Below are 24705 nucleotides of genomic sequence, written 5' to 3' on the forward strand. Positions count from 1 at the left end.
GCACAGGCCTGATGTCTGCATTTAGAAGGAATGGAGTCTTCATTTTTAATCTATCTCTGAAACAGATCCAGACAAGGGTTTATCTGAACTTGTGGAGATTACAGTCAATCTTACGGGGGGAAGCAATCCTGACATGCAGATAATACCCCTCGAGAGCATTCAGGAAGCAAATCCAGGACAGGGCACATTCTTTACAGAACAAAACAGGGCAGCCACAGCTCCTCCAGTCCTGCTTCTCCCAGCCTTTCTTCTTCTGCCTGCTAAAATGGTTTTAATTGTTATGAAACATACAGGACATAAAATTTAACTAATGTTCGAGTGTATAGCTCAGTGACATTAAGTACATCACAATAGGGTCAGCCATTACCACCATCCATCCAGAGAACTCCTTTTATATTACAAAACGGAAACTGGGCACTTTAAACAATTCCCTGCTATGGTTTGATTGTGTCCCCCAAGATCCATGTTCTCGAGACTTTGTCCCCACTGCAGCAGTGTTAAGAAGTGGGGCCGTTCAGAGGACAGTAGGTCGTGAGGATGAATGGATTAATTAATTCATTTCTGCTGGAGTGGGCTTGGTATAAAAATGGAGTTTGAAGGATGCAGACAAAGCACAGTAGCAAAGTGCTTACCCAGCATACACATGGCCCCATGGTCATCCCCAGCACTGCACACAGAAACAGACAGACAGACAGAGAGGAGAGAGAGAGAGAGACAGAATTTGGCCTCCCTTTGCACTCTTTCATCTATGTGGCACTTCCACCATGTTATGACTTCCCCAATATTGAACTTCTCAGCCTCGAGAACAGGGGTTCTCAATCCTCTTAATGCTATGACCCTTTAGTATAATTCCTCATGTTGTGGTAATCTCCAACCATAAAATTATTTTTGTCGTTATTTGATAACTGAAATTTTGCTACTGTTATGAATCATAACGTAAACACTTCCATTTTCCAATGGTCTTAGGCAAACCCTGTAAAAGGGTTGTTTGGCCCCCAAAGGGGTCATAACCTACAGGATGAGAACTGCTGCTCTAGAACCATGCACCAAATAAACGTCTATTGGTCACAAATGACCCACCTTGAGGTAATCAGTAAAAGCAGCACAAACGGACTATGACCCTCCCATTGTCACCTGCTCATCACTTGGCAACCAAGCTCCACTTTCCAGGTCTGCTTGTTGACTACTCTGAATGGAGCCACACAGTATCTATCCTATAAACGGAATCAAATTGTTATTTTGTATCTGGCTTACTTTACTTAATACAATGTCCTAAAGGTTCATCCATACTGTAGCATGTGTCCTGGAGTGATTAAGGCTCTCTTGACATGCATATGCTACACTTCCTTATCTACTGATCATCAATGGCCACAGGTTGTTTCTACCTTTTGGCTATAGTGAATAAGGTTATGCATATTGGAGTACAAACATCTGACAGTCTGCTTTCAATTCTCCTGAGTATATATCCAAAAGTGGGGTTGCTGGAGAACATGGTAATTTCATTGTTAACCTGAAGTAACATCAGTTTGCCATCATGGATCATCACTTGTTTCCATGACAACAATGTACAAGGTCACAGATTCCTTCACATCCACATAAACATTTATTTACTGCTTAAAAAAAAAAAATCACACATTAGTGGGTGTGAGGCAGTATCATATTGTGGTTTTGATTCGCATTTCCTTGAGCTGAACTGAGACTCTGAACTAGAAACAGTACTAGCACAACCAAAAAATGATTGGGAGTGAGGGGGAAGGTAAAAAAGTGCTAGTGTTCTCAAAGTGGTAGGCTGGCTAGAAGCTGTTTCTGCATCATCCCAGTGTAAAGAACCTCATGAAGCCCAATCCTCCCCTGCCTCCAGACAGCAGCATCCACATCTTACCAAGTAGATGATGGTCTCTGGGAATCCCAGCCTCAAAGTCAGAAAAAAACTGACAAAAACTGTTGGAGTGCTACATGGATCTATCCAGGTTAAAATAAAAAAATGACTGTGGAAACAATGCTAAACGGGGCAGGAGGCTCAGTTACAACTAGTCTATCCCCACACCTCAACCTGGTCACAGAAACACCAGGCGGCCGTCGCACACTCAGGCTGGCCTACCGAGCTGTCCTTCCCCACCAAAATACAAACACAAAGATCCAGACTTTGATTCAAAGTAATCCAAGAGAGGGTGGGGATGAAAATGAAATAAAACCAGCTGTGAGCAGTTCATTTCTGAAGCCAGATGATGGAAACATGAGGCTTGTTACATTTTTCTATTTTCCCCATCTGAAAAAAGAAAACTCAGAAACCATATGGACTTAGCACGCCATTTCCTACTTTTTCTGAAACTTTGTAAGGGAGAAAACAGGCAGCTGAGATCAATGTTTCTCAAGGATAACACCAGGCTTTTCAAGGTCACTAGGTCAGGAGGCCAGGCTGTGTCCAGGTGCCCAGCAGAGGCTGGCTTACTCTCCTCACTGAACTGTGAGCTTCGCAGGTCCACTCCCACCTGGGAGGGCATTTTCTAACTGTTCCTGTTTGTTCCCTCCTGTTCTGCCCCAGTGCTCACTAACAAAAATGATTAACTCTCAACCACATACACTAACTGCCAAGTCTGCAAAAATCCTTAAAGTACTACTACATACTTCAATCCAGCAGGGTCGCCACAATTCTGGATTCTGTTTGAATTTGGTGCTGCCAGTGTGTAAGCAAGTGAGTAGTGTTCCTTGAATCTGATATAAAGAGCCTCTGAAGGACAGAGGAGACCAGGGACTTGGCCATGACACAAGGAGGGTATAGTGTCACCTGCAGCAATTAGGATGAGTCAAAGGTCAAGTCAAAAGCCAAGCAGGCAAGGTCAGGACCCTTGCTTGGGAAAATCCGGAGCACAGGCTCTCCACATAGAGAGTAAAATGCAGGTCTGAGAAGCCCTGAAATATATGGCAAGAATGGTGTACAGGTCTCTGACTAAGAACTATAGTTTACAGAACACTGACTGCACGCTTATGAAGGGGACTGTGAGGGTCTAGTCCACTCCTCACCTTTTTTGCTCCCTGGCCACAAGGAGAGCAATTTGATGCCACATACTCTACACCAGTGCCATCTGACACCCCCATCAGAGACTAAAATCAACAGTCCATGCGATCATGGACCCTCTTAAAATGTGTGCCAAAAATAAACCTCTCTCTTTATAAGTTAACCATCTCTAGTATTTTGTCATGGTGGTGGAAAGCAAACACACACACTGATGTCCAGCAATGCCCTATGTCAGGAACTAAGATGAGGATGTTGGTGAAAGACCATCTGAGCACAGGAAAGTCGGAGGTAGAAGATCAGGCATTCCACCCTATTTCTCTAGGACAGCAAACTCTAAGTACACAGAGATAAATCGCCAGGGCATGACGCCATAAAGCTGAAGTTGAAAAAATAGGAACTGGAGGGTTCAGTAGTAGAGTATGCATGGGCCCCAAGTTTCTATCCCCAGTACTAAGGCAAAAAAAGGGGAGCAGAAGGAGCAGAAAGGAGAGAGGAGAGGAGTGAGAGGGGAGGGGTAGAGTCTTAATAAACCTGCCCACTTCTCCAGCTCACTGATAAACACCAAATCCACAACAGAAGCAAAAGAAATTACCACCTGCCCTGTCCCCCTTCTCCCCTTGACCACAGTGACCAGTGTGCTTGCTGATATGAAGCTTCTACACATGAGCATGTCCCTCAACTTCCCACACAGAGCCAGGGTCTGCTAGCCCAGTCCTGACGGCAAAACACGCATGATGTAACTCCCCAGATCCCTGCTCCAGCAACTGTCCTTGAAAGAACTGTCAGTCATCATTTCGCTCCTTCACTGGCCATTGGTTCATTGGCCAGGCCCATCCCCTCCATCTCCAACCAGCCATGGTAACTCGGGCTGTCCTGCTGCAATTCAGCTGACTGCTCTTTCCTACCAGAGAAGCCTACAACACAAAATCCTCCTTTTTACCTCAGGCTCGTCCTTCACCTAGCCTCAGCATCTCAGGAAATACTCAAAACTCTCCTCAACCAGTATGCACACTCATTTTGGTGCTCTCTCCCCACCCACATCTTCCTGAGATGCATCTCCAGGATGTCACTGGCACTTTCATGAGGCCAGGCAAGGAAAACCTCAAGCTTTCCATGCACAGCCACCAAAACTCCATCTCAGAACATGGCTCAACCGGCCTTCTCCTTCACTCTGCAGCCGCTCTGCAGTCCGATCACACCACCCAATACATACATAAACCCTCCCGAGAGTTACAGAAATAGAAAGCCAGGTATGGTAGCCTACGATCATAATCCTAGCTAATCAGAAGGCGATCAGAAGTTCCAAGCCATCCTTGGCAACTGTCTTAATCAGGGTTTCTATTGCTGTGATAAAACACCATGACCAAAAGTAACTTGGGGAAGGAAAGATTTATTTTACCTTGAAGATTACAGTCCATCACCGAGGGAAGTCAGGGCAGAAACTTAAGCATAGTAGGAGCCATAGAGGAGTGCTGCTTACTGGCTTACTTCTCATGGCTTGCCCAGCCTGCTTTCTTACAGCACCCAGGACTACCAGCAAAGGGTGGAACCATCCATAAAGGGCTGGGCCTTCCCACACCAAATCACTATAGATTGGCTGCCTATAGGCAAATCTTATGGAGTCATTTTTCTCAATTGAGAGTTGCTCTTCTCAAATGATTCTAGCTTGTGTCAAATATTAAACTAGCCAGGATAGCAATTAAAATGATCTGAAAATAAAAATTAGAGGGAGCTGGGGATGTAGCTTAAGTGATAGAGTACTTCCCTAACATGCACAAGACTCTGGGCTCAAATCCTAGCACTGCAAAAGAAGAAAAGAGGTAAATAATAATGCAATACCGGTTGAGACCTGTACGACCTGGGCTTCTGAACACCTGTCCTCGCCTGTGTCACCAGTCACTCAGCTCCAGTCTCACGGTTACCAGTTGTCCTCTGCACAGGCTGAGCTCACTTCTGCCTCAGGACAGGCAGCCAGACAGCCTTTGCAACTACCATTCTGACTGGATCTTTCCTCTTCAAACCCCACTGGGCTGCTTCCTCATTAATACTCGGGTCTCAGCCCTCTAGCTCACTTTCTGCACCCTCGGTTCAGTACACTCTGCCAAACACACAACAGCAAGGACCTACCCTGCCTACCCTCCAGAGCTACCCTGCCTACCCTCCAGAGCTACCCTGCCTACCCTCCAGAGCTACCCTGCCTACCCTCCAGAGCTACCCTGACTACCCTCCAGAGCTACCCTGACTACCCTCCAGAGCTCAGCAAGTTCATACCATTTTTAGTAAACCACTTTATGACCCTCATCAACTATCCCCTCCCAGGACATAGTAGAGAGCCTGGCCCACAAAGTCCCCGTGTCTTGCCAAGGCATCGCTGGGATGGGAGGACAGCACTGTCACTCCAGGACTGTTTCCAAAGGCTCCCTGAATCCTCCAGACTGGGTTGGGGCCCTTGGTCTGGCTTTCAGTCACCTTGGTCCACTCATGACAATACTCCTGCCTAGTTCTATAAGGACAGGGACCATGGAACCTGCCCACCACCTCTTCCCAAGGCCTCTGGTCATCAGGAATAAACAGAGAATCATGACTTGGTGATGAAGGTTCCAATCACACAAGGGACCATGACCACGCCCCTGGACTTACCCAAAAGACGATGTTGTAGCTGAAGAGCAGGTACTTGTACCAGCAGCTGACCTCGGCGTTCGAATATCTATAATAGTGCATCTTCTGAGAAGCAGGACCTGCAGGGACAGTGACTGATGAGGCACAGTCAGCTTCAAACCTGCTCCCCAAGTACAGACAGGCCAAGGGCCCCATTCACCTTCCAGAAATCTCTACTGTCCCCTCATGTCCATTTGTTCATCCAAACACAAATGTACTAGCAGTGCCAACTAGAGACTAGACTACAATCGGCTGAAGTCAGCTTCCACAAGAGAGAGAAATTTGAAAAAAGGGAGGGCAATGTTTAAGTGTCTTCAGAGTACCAGAAACTGTTTAGAAGAAGCATTTATCTCAACTTCTTCTCAGCTGTGTATTGATTATTCCACCCCAGGCCAAGGACACTGGAGTTCAGAAAGGTCATGTGACTTTCCCAAAACAAGGAGGATAGACAGCGGTTTACACCTGTAACCCCAGCTTTTGGGAGACTGAGGTAGGAGGACTGCTGTGACTTCCAGGCCAACTTAGGCTACACAGTGAAACCTTACCTCCAAAAACAAATCTATAAATAAGAGGGTAAGGACAGAGCCCAGAATCTGAACCACAGAGAGCAGATTCCACTGTCCATATTCTTTTATCCACCATAGCCAATGAGGAAATGAAGACTTGATTACAGGAAGCCCCAGTGGGAAGAAAACTGAAAGATGGGCAGGCTTGTGCAGGATCCACACATGGGGTCAACACAGAAAGACGATTAAGGCTCCATGTTCATTTGCCTGTTTTTTGAGACAAGCTCCCAGACTCAGCGTGTAGAGAAGAGAGTAGGCCCCTGAGGCCCACAGCAGCAACCAGTATTCACCCTCACTCCATCCTGCTTTCTACCTGCTACCCCTATCCACCATGCCCACGGCTTTGGCCTCTTGGCCAAATACAATAAATCTGGACTATACTGTCCCTGTGGGAACACTCCCGGAGCTGTGAACAGTCTAAGTTGTTTCTTATCTGTCTGTTCAAAATATTCAGAGCCAGGCCACCAGGGTTACTTTCATTTATCCATCACCCTCAGGAATAGAGCACGGATGGGTCGTGAGACAGGGTGGGGTCCTCAAGCTGAAAGAAGGGGGCAGGATCTGAGGCTCCAGGCAGTAAGGGGGTACTACCACCCCCTAAAACCACCACCCCACATGTACATGCAGACAAGCACACTTTCATGGGTAGAAGGCACCAGATTTAGGACCAGGACCCAGGACAAGAACAAATAAGGCCACCCAGGCAGTGAGGAGACAACCCCTGTACCCAGACACCTGAAAACCCAACTTCACAGCCTTCCTGAGAAAAGGTTATTTGCAAAATCAGTTCTAAAGAGGTAACCATCAGAGCGCAGCTGCTGGCTAGCAATTTTGAAAGAATTGCACAAAGAAAGGAGCTGAATCCACATTCCTCTAGAAATGGGCCCTGTACCTACTCCGTCACACTCTAAAGTATGCACTCCATGTGTGCTGTCTAGACCTCACCACTCACTGACTCATCCTACCTGCTCCAGCTCCCAGGAGAGATGTGCAAGACAGCAGGAGTGGTCCCTCAGCCACCCAGTAGCCTGACATTTGTCCCCTCATCACCCCACTACCAAAACACTTCCATGACACTGCCCTCTAGGAATGAGAGGGAACAAGTGATCAAGGGTGATTCAAGGGCTCTGGACATCAGGCACACAGCTACAAGCATGAGCACCACAGAACCACATCAGCAACAACAGGGAGAAATTCGAACTCTCTCAGGAAAGGCACAGGCACCATTCTTCACAGAATGGCCCCCCACCCAATCAAGTTCCCGCCCCACTGAGTCCTCAGGGTCCTCAGCTGAAACAGGCAATGTATGACTAGTCCCTGGTGCCACCATGAGGGCCTCATCTAACATCATCAGTCTGCTTCACATTCTACAGAGCCCAGCCTCCCTACCATTCTGTGTAGATTTGGTTGGGCTTTGAATATGTGTCAACAAGTTCTTGGGTGACTAGCCCACAAGGCCAGATGCATGCCTGGTGGAGCAGCTATTATACACCAGAGGACTGTTGTCTCTGTGGGGACCCTGGGAAGACAGAAAAGCCCTGCTGTCTGGGTGTAGCACCTTGGCAGGCTATAATGGACCATGCAGACACCTAACCAGAGAGGATATTTCCCAGAGCACAAGGGTTGTCTGTTTCATTTGAGGATATTTGTGGGGAGGGAACGATAATTAGAAAGAACTGGACTGTCCTCTGTAGGAAAAAAAAAATAAACCTAGAACCCATTAAAACCAATCCACTTAGCTACTGAAATGTGCTAGCAAAATGTCCCAAGTGCTAGGAACTCTGTCCCTCTTAGAGACAAGACCATCCTGTCCTCAGAGCACCAAATATACCCCTTCTTCCAGGGTTCATGGAGAAGCCAGGGGAAACAGGTCACACAAGCACCCAGATGTTCACAATTCCTATACAGACACAGTACTCCATGACCACCATTTAGCCCAGCAAGGATAAGAACTCTAAGCCTCCTCTTTCTTCTCACCAGCAAACACTGTCTGCTTTGCCTGGTGATGTTGATTCACAGCCCATGCTCCACCTCCAGGCCCTCATGAATATCCTGTGGTGACCAAAGACCATCACATTACAAATCCCGGTCTCCTTCAGTTCTAGCCAGTTCAATATGGAGAACACAGACACACAACACAGGAGACCACCCCACAGGAAAAATAGCACTCCGGAGTGTTGTAGATTCTCCCTATTCAGGGTGCTGTCTTCTCTCCCCATCTGGTTCACCCCCTCCACTCCACAAGCCCCACAACCGAACAGGAAGCATCTCTGTCTGCACAAACCAGACACTGCGGTCCAAGCCCTCATCAAAGAACGGCAACAGCCAAGACCTAATTAAACCCTCCCCCCCACACACACACGTGTAGTGACTTCCCAACACTTGGCACCTCACTAGCATCAGGTCCACCCAGCAGTGGCCACACACTCCCTAACTGTCCAGGGCACAAGGTATCACACTCATACAGCATGTCCCACCTGCCACTTACAAACCAAGAACATGCATGAGCATCATGTCATTTCGAAGGAAATGACAACTCAGGCCCTGGGGTAGGAGTGTCCTCCTGATGGTATTTATTTCCGCATCCCCAACTCCCAGGAAGGGAAACTGCTTCATGGGAAATAAAAATTTGGCCTTTCTCCACCCTACTTCCCAGCCCTCTGCCATGAGTCTCAGGAAGGGGAAAATGGTGGTGGCCTTGGGATCTCCTTTAGGGGCCTTTTCTCTGCTGCTGGCCAGAAGCCTAAAGACACATTTTACAGCTTACACTGCAGAACAATAGGAATACTTTTTTTTCAGCCCAGCCTAAACCTGTCCTCTGCAACAGGGCACGATGGTCTTTAGCAAAGCTAGGCTCCCAGCTCCTCAAAACTTCAGGGGCAGAAAAAGGACTGAGCACTCATAAGCCAGCTGCCCAGGCTCTCCCCACATTCCCAGCTGTGAGGACACTAGAAACTAGAGCTGACCCCAAATGACTCCAAAGTGTCCAGGGTCCCTGCCATCTCACCTCATGAGCAAAACACAAGAGTGAAGGCAGACCTTAACCAAGTAACAACCCTGTTCAGATGACACCAGTACTCTTTACCTTAGCACACACACACACACATACACACACACACACACACACAGAGAGAGAGAGAGAGAGAGAGAGAGAGAGAGAGAGAGAGAGAGAGAGAGAGAGAGAGAGAGAGAGAAAGACAGAGACAGAGACAGAGACAGAGACTGACCAATCTTGGCTTCCTAAAAGTCAATAAACTATTCAGATACCAACAGACTTAGCAGAGAAGAATCTAAAACTACTTTACATGCATCAAAAACAATGATCAAGACCTCAACTCTGAACTCCCAGAACTTACAGATATAAAATAAAGCATTTACATGGTAAACAGGAAAGGTAGACTTACTTTAAAGTGTTGAGCAAGCTGATTAACAGTCTGAGGGGGATTAAATAGGCAAAAATCAATCTAAATATTTAAAGGGCACACTACACATGCAAGTGCACACACATTTTGGAGAACGGGGTATTTATATCCTTCTCCCCCTTAACCATCTTCTCTTTTGAGGCAATAGGAGGTGGGGTGTAAGAAAGTATAAGATTATGGCCAAATTTCCACAAGATTAAGTTACATTAAAACAATAAAAGAAATATAAATTATGAAAGCTTTCAGAAGGTAAATGTTTGTAACAATGACTCATACCCAACAAAACAAAAGACTAAAGCTACAGTAAACAATGACTATGGACAGTATATAGAAACGGAAGGGCAGCCTAACTTACAGATGCAAAACATTCTCTATCACTGAAAATAAAATCTACAGACTATTCAGGGGCACTAGTTCATACTTTCAAATTTAAGAGAATGTCACCACTACTAGTGCAAGCATATCTGCACATTGCAGGCAGCAGATGGATGTTACTACCCTCTGGAAAGCCAACAAACAGTTACAGAAATTAAATCTGGTCACATCCTTAATCCAATAAACTCAGGGCTAAGAATTGCCTCATGAAAATAAGTCAGCAGAAGAAAACCAATATGCATTAAGTATGAAACGTGAACATCATGGTTTGCTATTACGGAACAATTTGTAGGCATGTTAGTAAAGGCCAAATGGAAAACTAGAGCAAGAAAGGGGTTGCATGGCATGGTCCTGTAAGTGATTTTCCAAAAAGGTTTCCACCATCACACTTGCCGTTACCATCTTGGCATTATAAACACTGATGGAGGCCACTGTGGGGGAGTGGAGTGGTGAGCCACAGACATCAACAGGGCCCCCGATCTGACTGTCATAGTAAAGCTGCAGCAATCTTCCCCACTGACTTTCCTTAATTAAAAAAATTAGCACCTGCTCAACTATAAAATATTTCCAATTCTGAAGAATGAAAGTGAACTGACAGCAAGACCAGTAGACCATGGCTTTTCAACTGGTATACTCGAGCCCAGACTGTCTCCTACAGGCTTATGGTTTGTATTTGTTTGTTTGTTTGTTTGTTTGGGGTTTTTTAAGGCAGGGTTTCTCTGTGTGGTTTTGGTACCTGTCCTGGATCTCGCTCTGTAGACCAGGCTGGCCTCAAACTCACAGAGATCCACCTAGCTCTGCTTCCCAAGTGCAGGGATTAAAGGCCACGCCACTGCCACCCAGCCAGGCTTGTTTTAAATACCTGTTCCCTGGAAAGGCTGTGGGGTCTTTAGGAGGTGAGCCTGGCTGGTGAGAGTAGGTTGTTACGGATTGTTGTTTGAGGGTTTCAGTCCCACTTAGCTTCCTGGTCTGCACATGCTCCTACTGCCAAAAAGTTCCATCCTGCCTTCCTTGCTGTGATGAACTGGGCCTCTCCAAACTATGAGCCAAAATAAGCCCAGAAGGTTAATTAAGTTGCTTCTCTCAGGTATTTTGGACACAGATAAGAGAACAAATACACCAATTATTTGACTATGGCCCACTGTGATGACATTTCAAGGACTAGAGACATAGTGGCAGCACTTGCCTAGCAGACATGAAGCCCTAGGCTCAATCTCCAGTACTGCTATGATGAATGATTAAAGGGAGGAAAAGAGGGAGGGAGGAAGGGATGCAGTGTGCACACTTGCATGAACACTTTCTTGAAATGCTGCTCCTTATCACATGCTATGCATTCCTTATTCCCTACCATTTGGAATGTTTAATTTTACCTACATACAATGCAAGAATCAACTGTCACAAAACACAAAAATCAACAATAATGTTGAAAAAAAAATGGCAGACTCTAGCCTTACCCCTGGGTCCAGGTCTTTTCACTTTAGGGTGCATTAACTTCTAGCTGACTATGCTGGCTAGTCTCATGTCAGCTTGACACATTAACTAGAGTTATCTGAAAGGAGAAAACCTTAATTGAGAAAATGCCTCAATAAGACCCGGCTGTAAGGCATTTTCCTAATTAGTTATTAATGGGGGAGGGCCTAGCCCATTGTGAATGGTTTCATCCCTCTGCTGGTGGTCCTGGGTTCTATGAGAAAGCAGGCTGAGCAAGCCATGGAGGAGCAAGCCAGTAAGTAGCACCCCTTCATGGCCTCTAAATCAGCTCCTGCCTCTAGGTTTGTGTCCTGGTTTCCTTCACTGATGAACAGTGCCATTGAAGTGTAAGCCAAATATACCCTTTCCTCCCCAACGTGCTTTTTGATCACAGCGTTTTGTCACAGCAATACACACTGACTCTGACATCTGAGTACCTCTTGGAATAACTCTGTATGTTTACATTACTATTACCTGGTTTTCATTTTAGAACATTACCTGTCAGTCCCCACTCTGGGAGATGATGATTTAACTCTATTCCCTACCAACCCCATCTTTTCCTAAGCCACTCCCTCATGCTTGTCCTAGTCCATCTCTCCATTCTAATTATAGTGAAACTGTAGCACTGGCTGTGGTCATTTTCAGAGTTGACATTATGATGACCACGTGAGCTAGCAGAATGAGCCACACAAACCGTGACTGCTTTTCTATTCTGGTAATTTTTTTCCCCTCTAGAATAATTATTTTTGTTGATTTAGCATCTTATGAATTGATCAACAACCTCAAATTCAAATGAGTGCTGTCAAAATTTGCTCTAAGTTCTTAAGCATCAGATGTTCTATTCCTAGCCTCAGAGCAGAGTTTTCCAATGTACTAGACAGAGACACAGTTCTCTTTGGGTATTGCCCACAGAAAGTCTTGCCTATGCTTAGTGTTGTGAGAAATCCTGAGGTTTTAGATAGGGTACAGAATTACCTATACTTAGACTTAGAAGTCTAGGCTGGGAGTTAATTTCATATAGAAGGTGAAGTCACCCCTTCTCCATCTTCTATATTCTGGAGAAGCCTAAATCTATTTGATTCCAAATCTTCTTATTTCAACCATTTCTCTCTGTAAACTTATGGGGTCATCTACACATATACTGAGACTTTGACACTGGTCTACCTTCATCCAGCTCGGTCCACAGGCAGAGGAGCTCCCAACATGAAGACTTCCTTTTCTACGAAGTGTTTCCCTCCATGATGCTGCCACCCTCTGCAGCTCCTCTTAACGGATGTGGGAACCTGGGGAAAACTTCAGTCACCTTACCGTTTCTGCCCTATTGCCCACCACCTACCTCTGAGCTCTATCTCCCAGAAGACCATTTTAACTTTATCTCCTACTAGTTCTCAATAATTCTATGATATTTTTGCTCAGCTCTTGTTTTTTAATTACTTTTTGCATTCTAAATGTGCGTTTAAAAATATGATCTTGTTCTTATCTCACACTACTACATTTCTCTTAATCTAAACGAAATGTCTAAACAGTTTTTCTCAAAATAGTCTTATCTAAATAAGCTGTTTCTTTCAAGAGTTTTTTTTATTGGTTTTGCTGTCACTCATGGTAGGTACTTTCCATATGTCCAGTAATATTTAATTAAGAACAAATAAAATGTGTCCTTGAGCAAGAAGATTTCTGTCCAGGATGATCTGGCTGAGCCATTTGCTAAATCCATGTTGCCAGTATTACTGGGTTTCTAAATGTTGGTCTGTTTGCATTTTGTTTTTAGTTAGTTAGTTAGGTTTCCCCAACCAAGCTACCAGTGTTCAAAAAAAAAAAAAAAAAAAAAAAAAAACTGGGCTGGAAAATTGAACAGTGTGGTGGTCTCAACATTAACTCCCAAGAATACCTCAGTCTTTTAGGCTTGGGTCTTCCTACTGTATAATAATTTCCAGTGTTCTACTAACATGGGAGAGGAAGCCGAGCAGTCCACGGAGGAAGGGAAGGAGTCTACGAAAAAACATCAACTGTGCTCATGTTTACCAACCTCATCCCACCCTCCTCTTCCCTCTTAAAAGTATTGACTGAGGAGTCGATAGAAGGGCCCTTCTCCTCTTCTTCCTCCCCAGAATAACCCAGTGCCATCAATTCTTACAAATGGATTACTCATCTACTTTTTCATAATTTACATTTTTTCCTCCGATTATCCACCCATTGGTGCCCAAGCTAGTGCACCGATTCCTTTTTAAATCCCCCTTAACTTACAAGGTATTTTAAGAGAAAGTAAAGTTAGTCTGCTCAATTCACATGTTCACCCATTACACTGGAGGAAGTAGTTTTAGTTGCTATCTTTTATTTAGTGAGGTAAAAGCATCAGGAATCATAATCTATTACTACATGAACATCAAAAGAAACTTTGTAACTAAGGCTACTAATCAACGGGTCTTAAAATGGGAAGACTGAGTGGGTACAACACACAGTTGTCTCTGGACATCTGTAGGGATGGCAAGGAAGCCAAAACCTAGGCAGGTCCCTTCAAAGGAGTGTAGAGCCAGCCAGATGGCTCAGTAGGTAAAGGCACCTGCCACCTAGCCTGATGACAGAGTTCGATCTCTGGAATCACCATAGTGGAAGGAGAGAATTGACTCAATCACCCACACAGACAGACAGATATAAATAGATATACATACATATACACGTACAAACGTACACAATAAATAAAATGTGGTTTTAAAGAGGTATTCTTTACCATGTAAGCTTATGCACATCTCAAAATTTTAAATCATCTCCAGATTGCTTACAATCTCTTATGTACTATAAATACTCTGTAAATTGTTGCTTGCTGTATTGTTTAAGGAATGATGTCAAGGAAAAATATGTGTGCAGACAGACACACCTTTTTTCCTTGAGTATTTTCAATCTGCAGTTGTTTGAATCCATAGATTCAGAACCTGTGGGTATTCAGGGCTGCCTGTAATTACATAAGCCCTTGAAAGGAAAGCTCTTTGCCAGCTGAAGGCAAAAGCAGAATGCAGAGGCACCAAGCAAAAGCAGCTGTTTTACTCTTGCTGGTTTGAGATGAGGGAGACACCTGTGACCAGAGACCATGGGAGTTTCGCATGTGCACAACCCTAGCTGTCAGTCAACCACGAGACAGGGAGCTAGCTCTGTCCCAACGCACCAAGAGGATTCTGCTACAGATCTTTAAAGCAAAACTTGGGGTAGAGAAAAGTTCAGTCTCCTCCACTCACTTCCAGATCTGCTGTCTGTTCTCAGCCTCTGGGACTCAGATCTAGCCATCTAGAGCCTGTGGTTTGGTATTTGACTGTGCCACACCCAAAGGAGTCAAGTCCTAGCTCACCCAGCAAGGAGGCCAGCCTCCTTTATGCATTCCTAGGGCCTCCATTCCCAGCAGCTGTCAAGTATCTCCTCATTCTTACTTGCCATCTTCGGACAATGTGTGGTTTAACACCAAGCACTGACACCATAGATCCGACAACAGCATCAGGAAGGGAGCCTGCTAGAAATGCAGATCTCAGTCCACCTCAATCTCATTCAGTATTTTAGTAAACTTAATGATGAGAGGCCGATAGAACCAGCTCTTTCTGATACAGATTACAAATCAAAGGAGAAGAGAGGAAGAGACAGACTGGCAGGAAGACTGTGGCCAAGAGGAAAGGAAGCCAGAGGACAGTAAACAAAGGGAAACCAGTGTTGGGAAGGTGTGGCTACAAGTGTTCTTGGCCTACCTCGCAGAACCTGACTAACCATACAGCACCAGCTGCCTTGTCAGCTTAGGGCAGGCTGTGCTCTGTGTGTTTACCACCCTCCTGTAGGTAGTTCCAAATCTCAGAGCCTCTCTCTACTCCTATCCTGCCATTCAAGTCTGATCCCTAAGCCCCAGGCAAAAAAGTAGGCCATGATCCACCTTACCTAGTCCCTAAGGTATCTGAGTCAGTACACACCCAGGCTCTGAGACATCTGTTCATGAGCTGCTCTTGACTCCTCTCCCTTCCTCCAGGGGACTGCAGCTCAGATCTTCACCCCTCCCACTTAAGTACTGAAGGTCTCTTACAGCTATCTCCATCTACCTTCCCTCTCCCATTTACCCCTCTGTTTTTTCTGAACACCCAACTGACCTCAGTCACTTCACTACCACTCCCAAGCTTTAAGTGCCCACCCCCTTCACACACAGTTAATGATCCTTGACATCCCTCCTCCTTCTCATTCTCCAGAGCAGGCCATTAACCAAGAATCTACCTTTTCCCAAGGCTCCTAGCACTGATACCAGACCCTTCCCAAATAAAGGCAGACCTATGTTATAATGCTAGGACCCCTCTGAGCCTCCAAGTAGCAGCACTCTTGGGCCCTGAATGCTCCCACTGAGAAGGCTTTTGTGCGTACAGCGTAGTAGGAACATTCATTTACAAGCTGAGGAACAGGTAAGCCCAGGAGATCAGGCTTGGAAAAGGTAAATGCAAGTGGGTACAGAAAGAGCAAGAGCTCTAGTAGAAGAGAAGCGTGTAACAGCACGCCAAAACAGCTGCCTCACTACCCGCAGGAATCTCACAAAGCAACCATTTTATGCCTTAGCCCAAGGCACTGCCACCCAAAGAAGGGGCTTGGCTCTGACTCACGCTCAGTCAGACTTGTCTATGGCCTCTGCTGACCCAGTCCCTAGCTACCTAACACCCCAAGCCCAAGGCCTACCAGACACTTAGTAGGATTAAAAAGTGGGACTCTATCCTGGGAAGACACCGTAAGGCTATAGGGAAGCCTTTTCCTGTATTACAAGTACTACCCTAAAGGACAGCTGTGGCAGGAGGACAGGAAGGTCCCAAGTCTGTCGGGCCCTCAGAAACCATAGCCTGGGACTCTAGCCAGCCAGCTCTGAACCCCTCCGGGCTTTCCAATGGGCCTGGTGTTCTATGTGGCTAGCTTCCTGCTAGAGCACTGAACATACTAAATTAAATACCGAGTTTCTACCAACAACAACCCACAACCCCAAACCCGTTGAGTGTCAGGAACATCAACTGGCCTCCTGGCCAATTTAGAGAGAGTCAGCTTTTGTCTGCTTTGGTGCTGGCTGCTGCCGCATAAGAAGAGGTGCTAAGCGAGGATGGACATGGGTCAGGGGAGGGGCACCACTGGGCATAAAATGGAGGTCACCTAATTGAGTGATTTTCAGATTTACTCTTTTTATGATTTTTTTTTTTTTAAGCTACAGAAGCTTTTGTTCAAAAAAGCTCTGACCCAGAAACCCAGCATGGTGGCAAGCAGAACGGGTCACTTTTCTCTGTAGTTAGCTGGCTCCCTGGGGTGCCCACTGGAAATGAGCTTGGTGCAGCTGAACCCAAACACAGACGTGCAGTTTAGTCCAGATGTTTCCAGAAGATCTCTTCAATAAGGACTAGGATAGACCTAGAAAGGCACTTACTTAAAAAAGAAAAAAAAGGAAAAAAAAAAAAAAAGGATAAGCAAAGGTTAGAGGGGGAAAAAACGCTCCTTACAAGAAAATGCCAAAGGAAAACTGGAGGGAACTGTGAAATTAGATTATCACCATTCAGTAACTGTGACTGGAATAACCCATTCTGTCAAGATTCCTACATTTTCAAATGTAGGTCTCTCTCCAAGCACCTCCCCATGGGCACTGACTAATTACATGGGGCAGCCCAGTAACTTAGCTGTGGAGAAACCAGGTGACAGCATACTGCTGCTCACATCACCAGCCATGAGTCAAACTGAGTCAAAAGCACCTCACACCACCTGTGGTTCCCAGCAGAGGCACCTGGGCCACACTGCTTCTGTAGAAGTCTTCCTGAGGAAAGTGCATGGCCTGACTCTAATTGTCCAGAGCATCAACCAAACACAAACTACAAGGGGTTCCAGAAAATAAGGGGCTTCAAGTCAAAACAGGCTGTAGTCTTGTTCTCTGAAAAAAGGAGGAAGAGGGAGGCAGGGAGGGGGAGGGGAAGATCAGCAGCAGCAGACAGAGCATTAAGGCAACAAGACTGCAGGCCAAGCAGAGGTTTTCAGAATGAATCACCCCACAGCATGTACAACTGTGCGCAAAGCTTCAAGCAGCATCTGCAGGCCCCGGTGAGGCAAGGCCCAGGTACCCACAACTGCCATCACGAACCTCCCAGGGTTACAAGTTCATTTCCTACACCACTTTCCCTCTGCCATCAAAGGCAAAGCCACCCACACACAGGATGCAGGGCTGACACTGTATACCTGATAATCTTCTGAAAATGTTAAGTCCTGGCAAAATGTCTACACCATCCTCTGGCAAGAGCACTGGAGAATCTCGGTCAGTTGCACACAATGTAGAGAATCTGGGCCAGCTCACAGCACTTGGCGGGGGGGGGGGGGGGGGGGGGGGGGGGGGGGGGGGGGGGGGGGTAAGAACTCAGAAGGCTAATATGTTGTACCCCCAGAACTAGGAGACACAGACCAGGCCCTGTGCCAATTCATAAATTCTCCAGTGGGAGCCATACAACCAAAGGTTCTCTGACCAGCAGGGCTGAGGACGGCCTGCTTTGCATCCCCTCACTGCACAGGCTAGCTCAGCAAGTGCCTCCTTTGTTATGGGAGAGGACACTTCATGACTTATTTCTGCCTCATCAGGGCACAGTGCAAGTAACTCCAACGCACAGCTGAGCCTGACTTGGGGACTCAGCCAGAATTCCAGCTCCTAAATACAGCAGGTAAGCACTGGGAGGCAGAAAGCAGACCAGAAGATGCTCTGGTGTCGGGCAGGTGAGGGCACCAGTCCTACAGGCACACAGGTCTGAGAGCAACAGTACTGCCTCCTCATACAGACATGGGCACATGCAGCAACCAAGCTAGTAGCAGACAACTATCATCAAACCAGACTCACCCTCCAACGAATTTTATCAGCAGAGACCCCTGTGTACCCCAGGTATTGTAAGCAGTACCAAGACAAAGCCATACGGTCACCTTTGAAAGACCAACATTAGGGTGAGAGCCACTCTTGAACTCTACAGTGACTCCCAATGAAGAAAGAGCCAACTCTGGAAAAGAAAACTTTGCTCCAATAACGAGTTCTCTGCTGGCCAGTAACGGAGCTCTGTAGAGCTGCAAGAACTGGACCTGCATGCCTAATGGGGATAGGAAGTGTTCTCTTTTGTGTGGACTGCTCCCACCCCGCACTCCCACTCGGCTTCTCTAACACAATGAAACTACATGAGAGAATTTTGAATCATACATATTTACTCCTGGTCTCCATTTTCTTCCTGCCTCAAAGGAAAATGATTACAGTTCGAAAATGTTTTAGACTTGGTGCATCCTAAATTGCATCGTATGCTACAGTATACTATGTTGAGACATAACCCACTATTCCCTCTCCAAGATGGTATTCAAGAGACCTCCTCCAACCTTCCCTGCCTTTTGAGTGAGTCACTTTCCAGCCCAGAGAAGAGCCTGAGCCTGGGCCTGGGCCTTCCTCAAGCAAAACAAAGATACTTAGGGAAGCAAGTACTAAAACTTAAGGACAAAACAAATAACAAAAGCCTCCCAGAAGAAGCTATGAAAAGTGGAGCGTACTGGGGAAAACCAAATAAAGACAAGTACTCAAGACTATCAAATGAGAAAAGGACAAAGAGGAGCTCCTTAAAAAAACTGGGAATCGGTGGGAAACTGAGGACGGGCTCAGCAGATCAGCTCCTAAAACCCAGCCCAGAAGTGGTGGGAGGTGGCAGGTGTGGGGCAGGTGGGACAGGTATGAAGTCTTCCCCCATAGCTCAAGACCAGAATGCAGAGGCTGGGAAGTGGTACAGAGCCATCTCAAACATTTTCTTCAAAACACAGAGACTCCAGCCAGGGAAGAAGACCAGTGCCTTGCTCAGCCATCCTGTAGCACATGGGAACAAAGAGAGACCACAGGACACATTTATGCAGAGAGTAAAGGGACCTTGAACACTCAGCCCTAAACAGGATGTCTCCATCAAATCCCTCCCCTCAGGGCTCAGGAAAGCGCAAAGAGAAGACAGAGTGTTAGAGCTAGAGGAGATGGAGGACATCAAGGGAAGAACACCTTCTAAATCACATGACTGGCCCACAGGTGAACTCACAGAGACTGAGGCAGTATGCACAGAGCCTGCACAGGTTTGCACCAATGGGGTCCTAGAGCGGAAAGAAGTGGACATGTGCCTCCATCCCTAACCCAGAAGCTATGCCCAATGTCTAACCACTTGCAAATGAAAATGTATTTCTTTCAAGGGAGTCTCACTGGGGAAACAAACTACTCTTAAGGTAGGCTGCATGGCCAGATGGCCAACAGAAAACAAACTCAATGGCATCTCTGGAGGTTCCTTGTCTCACAATGTCATGTCAGGGCTTTTTTTTTTTTTTAATTTACTTTTTTAAATTATCCTTTTGTCTTTTTACCCTACAGGTCCTTTGTATATACTTTATGGCTTCCAGTTTAGTGTTTCTATGGGATTCCTGAGTGTGCAAGTGAACGGGTTGCTGTTTCGTGTGTCTTCTCTTGAACTCTTTTCTGTTTGTTTTGTCCAATTCTGATGTGTTAGTTTTTGTTTTATTATATTTTATTACTATCTTTTTAAAAATAAACAGAAAATAACAATTTGTAGTCTCTCTCCTGAGCTATTTATTTGAACACCAATATATACCAAAGCATCTTTGTTTAGAATGTTTTGAGTTTCCTCCAAAATGCACACACCTACAGCCTGATTCTGACTCTGTCCTCCAGCTGGTAAAAACTGAAGAAGACAGATGGGGTGGGGTAAGTGGTACCAGATGGCCCAGGGAGGCTCCAATTACCCACTCAGCTCCCTGCCCCAAAGATGACCTCACCAGCAGACGTTAAGGGGGCTCAGTGGGTCTCAGCTCCACCCCCAGACACCCAGGACACCTGAGACACACTGCACACCTGAGGAGAGGGAACACAAAGCAGGTCTACTAAAAGTACACGACTTCACAGAAGGCTAAAGGGTAGACAGCAAAACCACAAAACACTGGCAAGGTGTGAAAATAACAGGGCAGGCCTCAGGGTCAGTGCCTCTCAGACTTGAAAGTGCACATAAGTGCCTGGGAATCTCTGTAAAGACAGGCTCTGATTAGCTGATCCGAGGTTAACCTTCTCCCACAAGGTTCTGCAGTGCCAAGGCTCCCAGGTGATGCTGATGCTGCTAAGAGTGAATCTGAGCAGCCTGAGCTGGCAGGCCAAACACAGGTGCTTGGAGGGCAACCCACCATTAGGGGTCACATGTCCTCACTATATGAACTTGCTAGGATCCGATCTGCTTTCCTGGAGGAATGCTTCCTTGTGGAATTAATTGGAATTTTAGTGTAGCCCACTAACTCGTGGGATTTTTCTTTATTTTTGTGGAGTTAGAGAAGCTAGAGGGACTCCTGAACAGTGGGTGAGCCCTATTCCACTGAACCACACCCCCAGCCCTCTTGGGTTAATTTTATTCCCATTTCACAGCTGTGAAAGCTACTCTAAGCAAATGAGGGAAGCCTGCCTCCTCTGAGGCCTCTGGACTTCTTCCAGGGTGGACGAGCCGTTACTTGGGGCAGATACACAACAAGGTGTGGTGACAAAGTCTATACCTGTCCTGCCCTCAAGGAAGGAGACAGAAGGACAGCAGACAGGACAGGGAGCAGGCGGGGCTGATTAGGACCAAGGGGTGAGGCTGGGTGGTCAAAAGCAGATAAAGGGCCTGAATCCCATCCTGAAAAGATGCCAAGGAAAGAATATTTTGCCTCTTAATAAAATACACAAAATTTAAACACACACACACACAGAGTAAGAAACTAAGAAGTGTAGGGGATGATAATATTAGGTATATCTCTACACTTTCGTATTTAACTTTACTGGTATGACCTCACTTTGGGGAGAAGTAAAACAAAAAAAGCTTTATTTTCTTCTCCCTGGATCCAACTTCATAAGAGAAGGACTACACCAGTAAAGAGGAGTAATGTGGCATGACCAAGAAAAATCGTAAGGATGTCCACCCAAGACTTCACTAGGGAGCCACTGGCCCTGTGCTCTGAAGAACACCTATGACCAGGCAGAGTGGCAGTGTGCACTGGGGCTCACTCAGGGCAGTGCAGCTCCAACTGGGAGCCACAGACACTCATCAGGGCCACCAGCCTAGAACAGTAGGGAAGGAATGCCTGGGAGAGGAGAACCCTTTGTTCGACTTAACCTATCTGAAGGTATTTTCTTCTACAAGATCCTAATAGGACATTCAAGACAGTGACCCATCCTTTGGAAGTTAAGACTCACAAAACTAAAAAGATCACAGCTAGAACCTTACCCAGGTTTGTCTGAGCAACTGCCTCCCCCCACTCCCCACCCCCGCCCCCATTATCCAGTCAAAGGCCTACATCCAGGGAAGTGAAAGTGGCCAGCAACTGCACCTCCAGGACTCAAGCCCCAGCCTCTAATCCCTGTGTGCTTGTCCTAGGCACCAGCATCATAGTTTGGTTTTTACTGTTGTGATAAAACATCATGACAAAAGCAACTTGGGGAGAAAGGGTTTATTTCGTCTTACACTTCCATGACATTGTCCACCATAGAGAGAAGTTGGGGTGGGAACTGAAGCAGAGGCTTACACTTTCTTATAGGCATACCTTCATGGTTTGCTTAGGTTGCTTTCTTATACAACCTAGGCCCACTAGTCCAGGGACAGTACCACCCACAGGGGGCTGGGCCCTTCCATGTCAATCACTAGTCAATAAAATGCCCCACAGACTTGCCTGCAGTCCAACTTGATGGAGGCATTTTTCTCAACCATGGTTCCCTCTTCCCAGATGTCCTTGACTTGTGTTAAGTCGACAAAAACCTAGCCAGCACAACCGAGCAGCCTGCGACCCTTCCTTCCGGAATTCATTTGGATGCGTCTACCCCCAAAATGGGATTCATATTTCACATGTGTAACAATGAACTCCAGCTCTTTCTGATCTGAGTATCATGGATGCTACATTTGCTGACATGAAGACAGTCTAACATGCAAGCTTCTGTGGGAGAGACTGGCCCCCTAATTTGAATGACAGCTGACAATAGTCAAGTCAGACAGCCAATCAGGCTATATCTGAAGATAGTGACTTCTAAAAGAGTCAAAGAAAATGTTCTGGACAAAAAACAACTATTTCAAAAGGTAATGGCTCTGACAGAGCCTGGTGTGGTTTAGACAGGAGACAGAAATGGCTGGTGCAGATACACCCCCAGGGAGAAATGCCTGACCCTGCAGTGAGAACGGTCCTCCAAAAAGAATGTTCTTTTTGACCACCAAAACTGGGAAGGGGTTAAAAGAGAGACATTGAGAGGTGCGGGGCAGGGACTGCTTCCCCTCAGTTGGAGAAAAATCATCACAACAATAAAATCAAAATAAACTATTCCTCCATTTCTCCAGCACCCAGTCACTGATGGCTAAGAGCTGTTCTGACAGGACTTCAAAAGAAATCTTACTATACTGTCAGGAGGTGCTTTTTCTTAGGACCAGGTGACCAGTTCCCACCCTCTCTCGTGCGCGCGCGCGCGCACACACACACACACACACACACACACACACACACACACACACGAGCAATGGCTGAAACCTAATGAGCACTCTTGTCTTCACTCAAGAATCACTATATGATCTGGTAGGAGGGACGACAGAACAAAGGGAGTGTTTGGCTTCGCTGAGAGATGGAGGTACATCTAGAGGGCTGCCAAGCCTTTGGCCCAGTAGGTGGACTTGCACCATGAAGGCTTCTGCTGGTTCTGTGCGGCCTTCAAGAGCTCAGAGATGGCTAAACAAAGGAAAAAACTGTGGCTTAGCAGCGGGGTGGCTGCTGGCTGGGCTGCCGGAAAGCAGGCTTTTCTGCAGCTGAGAGCTCAAGGAGGGATGAGGGACATGAAACAGGGTGAGCACAAAGGAAGACGGGGTGCCTACAAGACTGACAGCAGCTGAGGCACGTGCCTGGCCCCCACCCAAGGGTGCAGCTGGGCATCGAGAGCTCTGTGGACATGTTTCCCAAGGTGGTGGGCAGGCAGCTGACAAGCCAGCCTGGGCATCCTGCTCCTTCCCAGCTGTTTTGATGACAACCAAGGAGCTCCAAGCAGATCACATGACATGAAAGCAGAAAGGGATCTTAACCCAGGTGCCCACAAAAGGCACAGGGAGAAAGAAGGCAGGGCTGGAATCTGAGAACTGTAGGCCCAGTGACTCAGGGCTGACAGCAAAAGACCTCCACTAAGCACAATGGGCTCCAGCAGCCATTAACAATAACCCTGGCCCTCCCTCTCCACCGCCTCCCATCTCGGCCTCCCCCCCAAATCTATGAGGAGAGGCATCAGGAAACCAGGGCAGAGACCATGAATAGGGCCACTGTCGTCCCTAGGCCCCGCCTCCTCAGCCTCACAGGTCAGGCCTAGCTGTCACCAGGCCACAATAGAAACCTCTGTGCTACAGAGGGCCAAGGCTCCCAACAACAGAGCCTCCAGCACTGATAGCTCTGGGCTACTCATGGGGACTGCATGTGACTATAGTGGTTAGGAGTCCTCTGTATGGGAGGTTGGTAGGGCCAAGGCAGGGGCACAGGCCACAAAACCACCAGGCCGGGGCATAGAAACGAGTCCCCCTAAAATCTCCCTGCTTCTTGTCTTGTACTGACCTTGTATGGGGCTGCTACAGCCACACAGGGGACGGCTATGGTTGGCTATTTCAGAGGGACACAGTCACTACAGTGACAAGGAAATTGTCAGAAAACTCTAGACAGCATGTGCCCTCTCCCCCAGCCCCTCCTGTCTACTCAGGAAGGACCTGATCAAAACAGAAAAACCATCTCCCACTTCCCTGGGGGTCTTTTATACAGACGTTTACAACAATCACAGCTTGCCAGGCAGGATACCAGGGCTCCTACAGCAGCAGAGGGAGGCCTGATCCTTGTATCAGCCCCTGGACCTTGTCTAAGACAGACCAGTTCCAGCTTGTTTTCACACTACCCAGAACCTCCAGCTCAAACCAAACCCACACTGTGAGAAGCGACCTCTCTGCACACCTCACCTCACCCAGCCTCCTCCTCAGACTCCAAGGCACACTTGTGGGTGGGTGCACAGGCCTCGTGGTCACAACACAGGCAAGAGCTCTAAACGTACTCATGGGAAGAGCACGGTCTGAGCTGAGCCACAGAAGGAAGGGAAGCAGCACGCAGCCTCCTGCCAACTCAGCCCCCGGCT

At 46.8% G+C, this 24705-nt stretch overlaps 1 protein-coding gene across 1 annotated transcript in view; it reads right to left on the reverse strand.

Moving 5' to 3' along the window:
- Tspan14 (tetraspanin 14) overlaps positions 1-24705 on the reverse strand; it is a 56615-nt gene that overhangs the window by 23260 nt on the left and 8650 nt on the right. The window contains exon 2 of the mRNA XM_059274161.1: positions 5660-5757. Within this exon, the coding sequence (XP_059130144.1) occupies positions 5660-5740 (81 nt within the window). The 5' untranslated portion in view covers positions 5741-5757. The remainder of the gene's footprint in view (positions 1-5659; positions 5758-24705) is intronic.

Source organism: Peromyscus eremicus, chromosome 9, assembly GCF_949786415.1.
Source record: "Peromyscus eremicus chromosome 9, PerEre_H2_v1, whole genome shotgun sequence".
NCBI lineage: Eukaryota > Metazoa > Chordata > Mammalia > Rodentia > Cricetidae > Peromyscus > Peromyscus eremicus.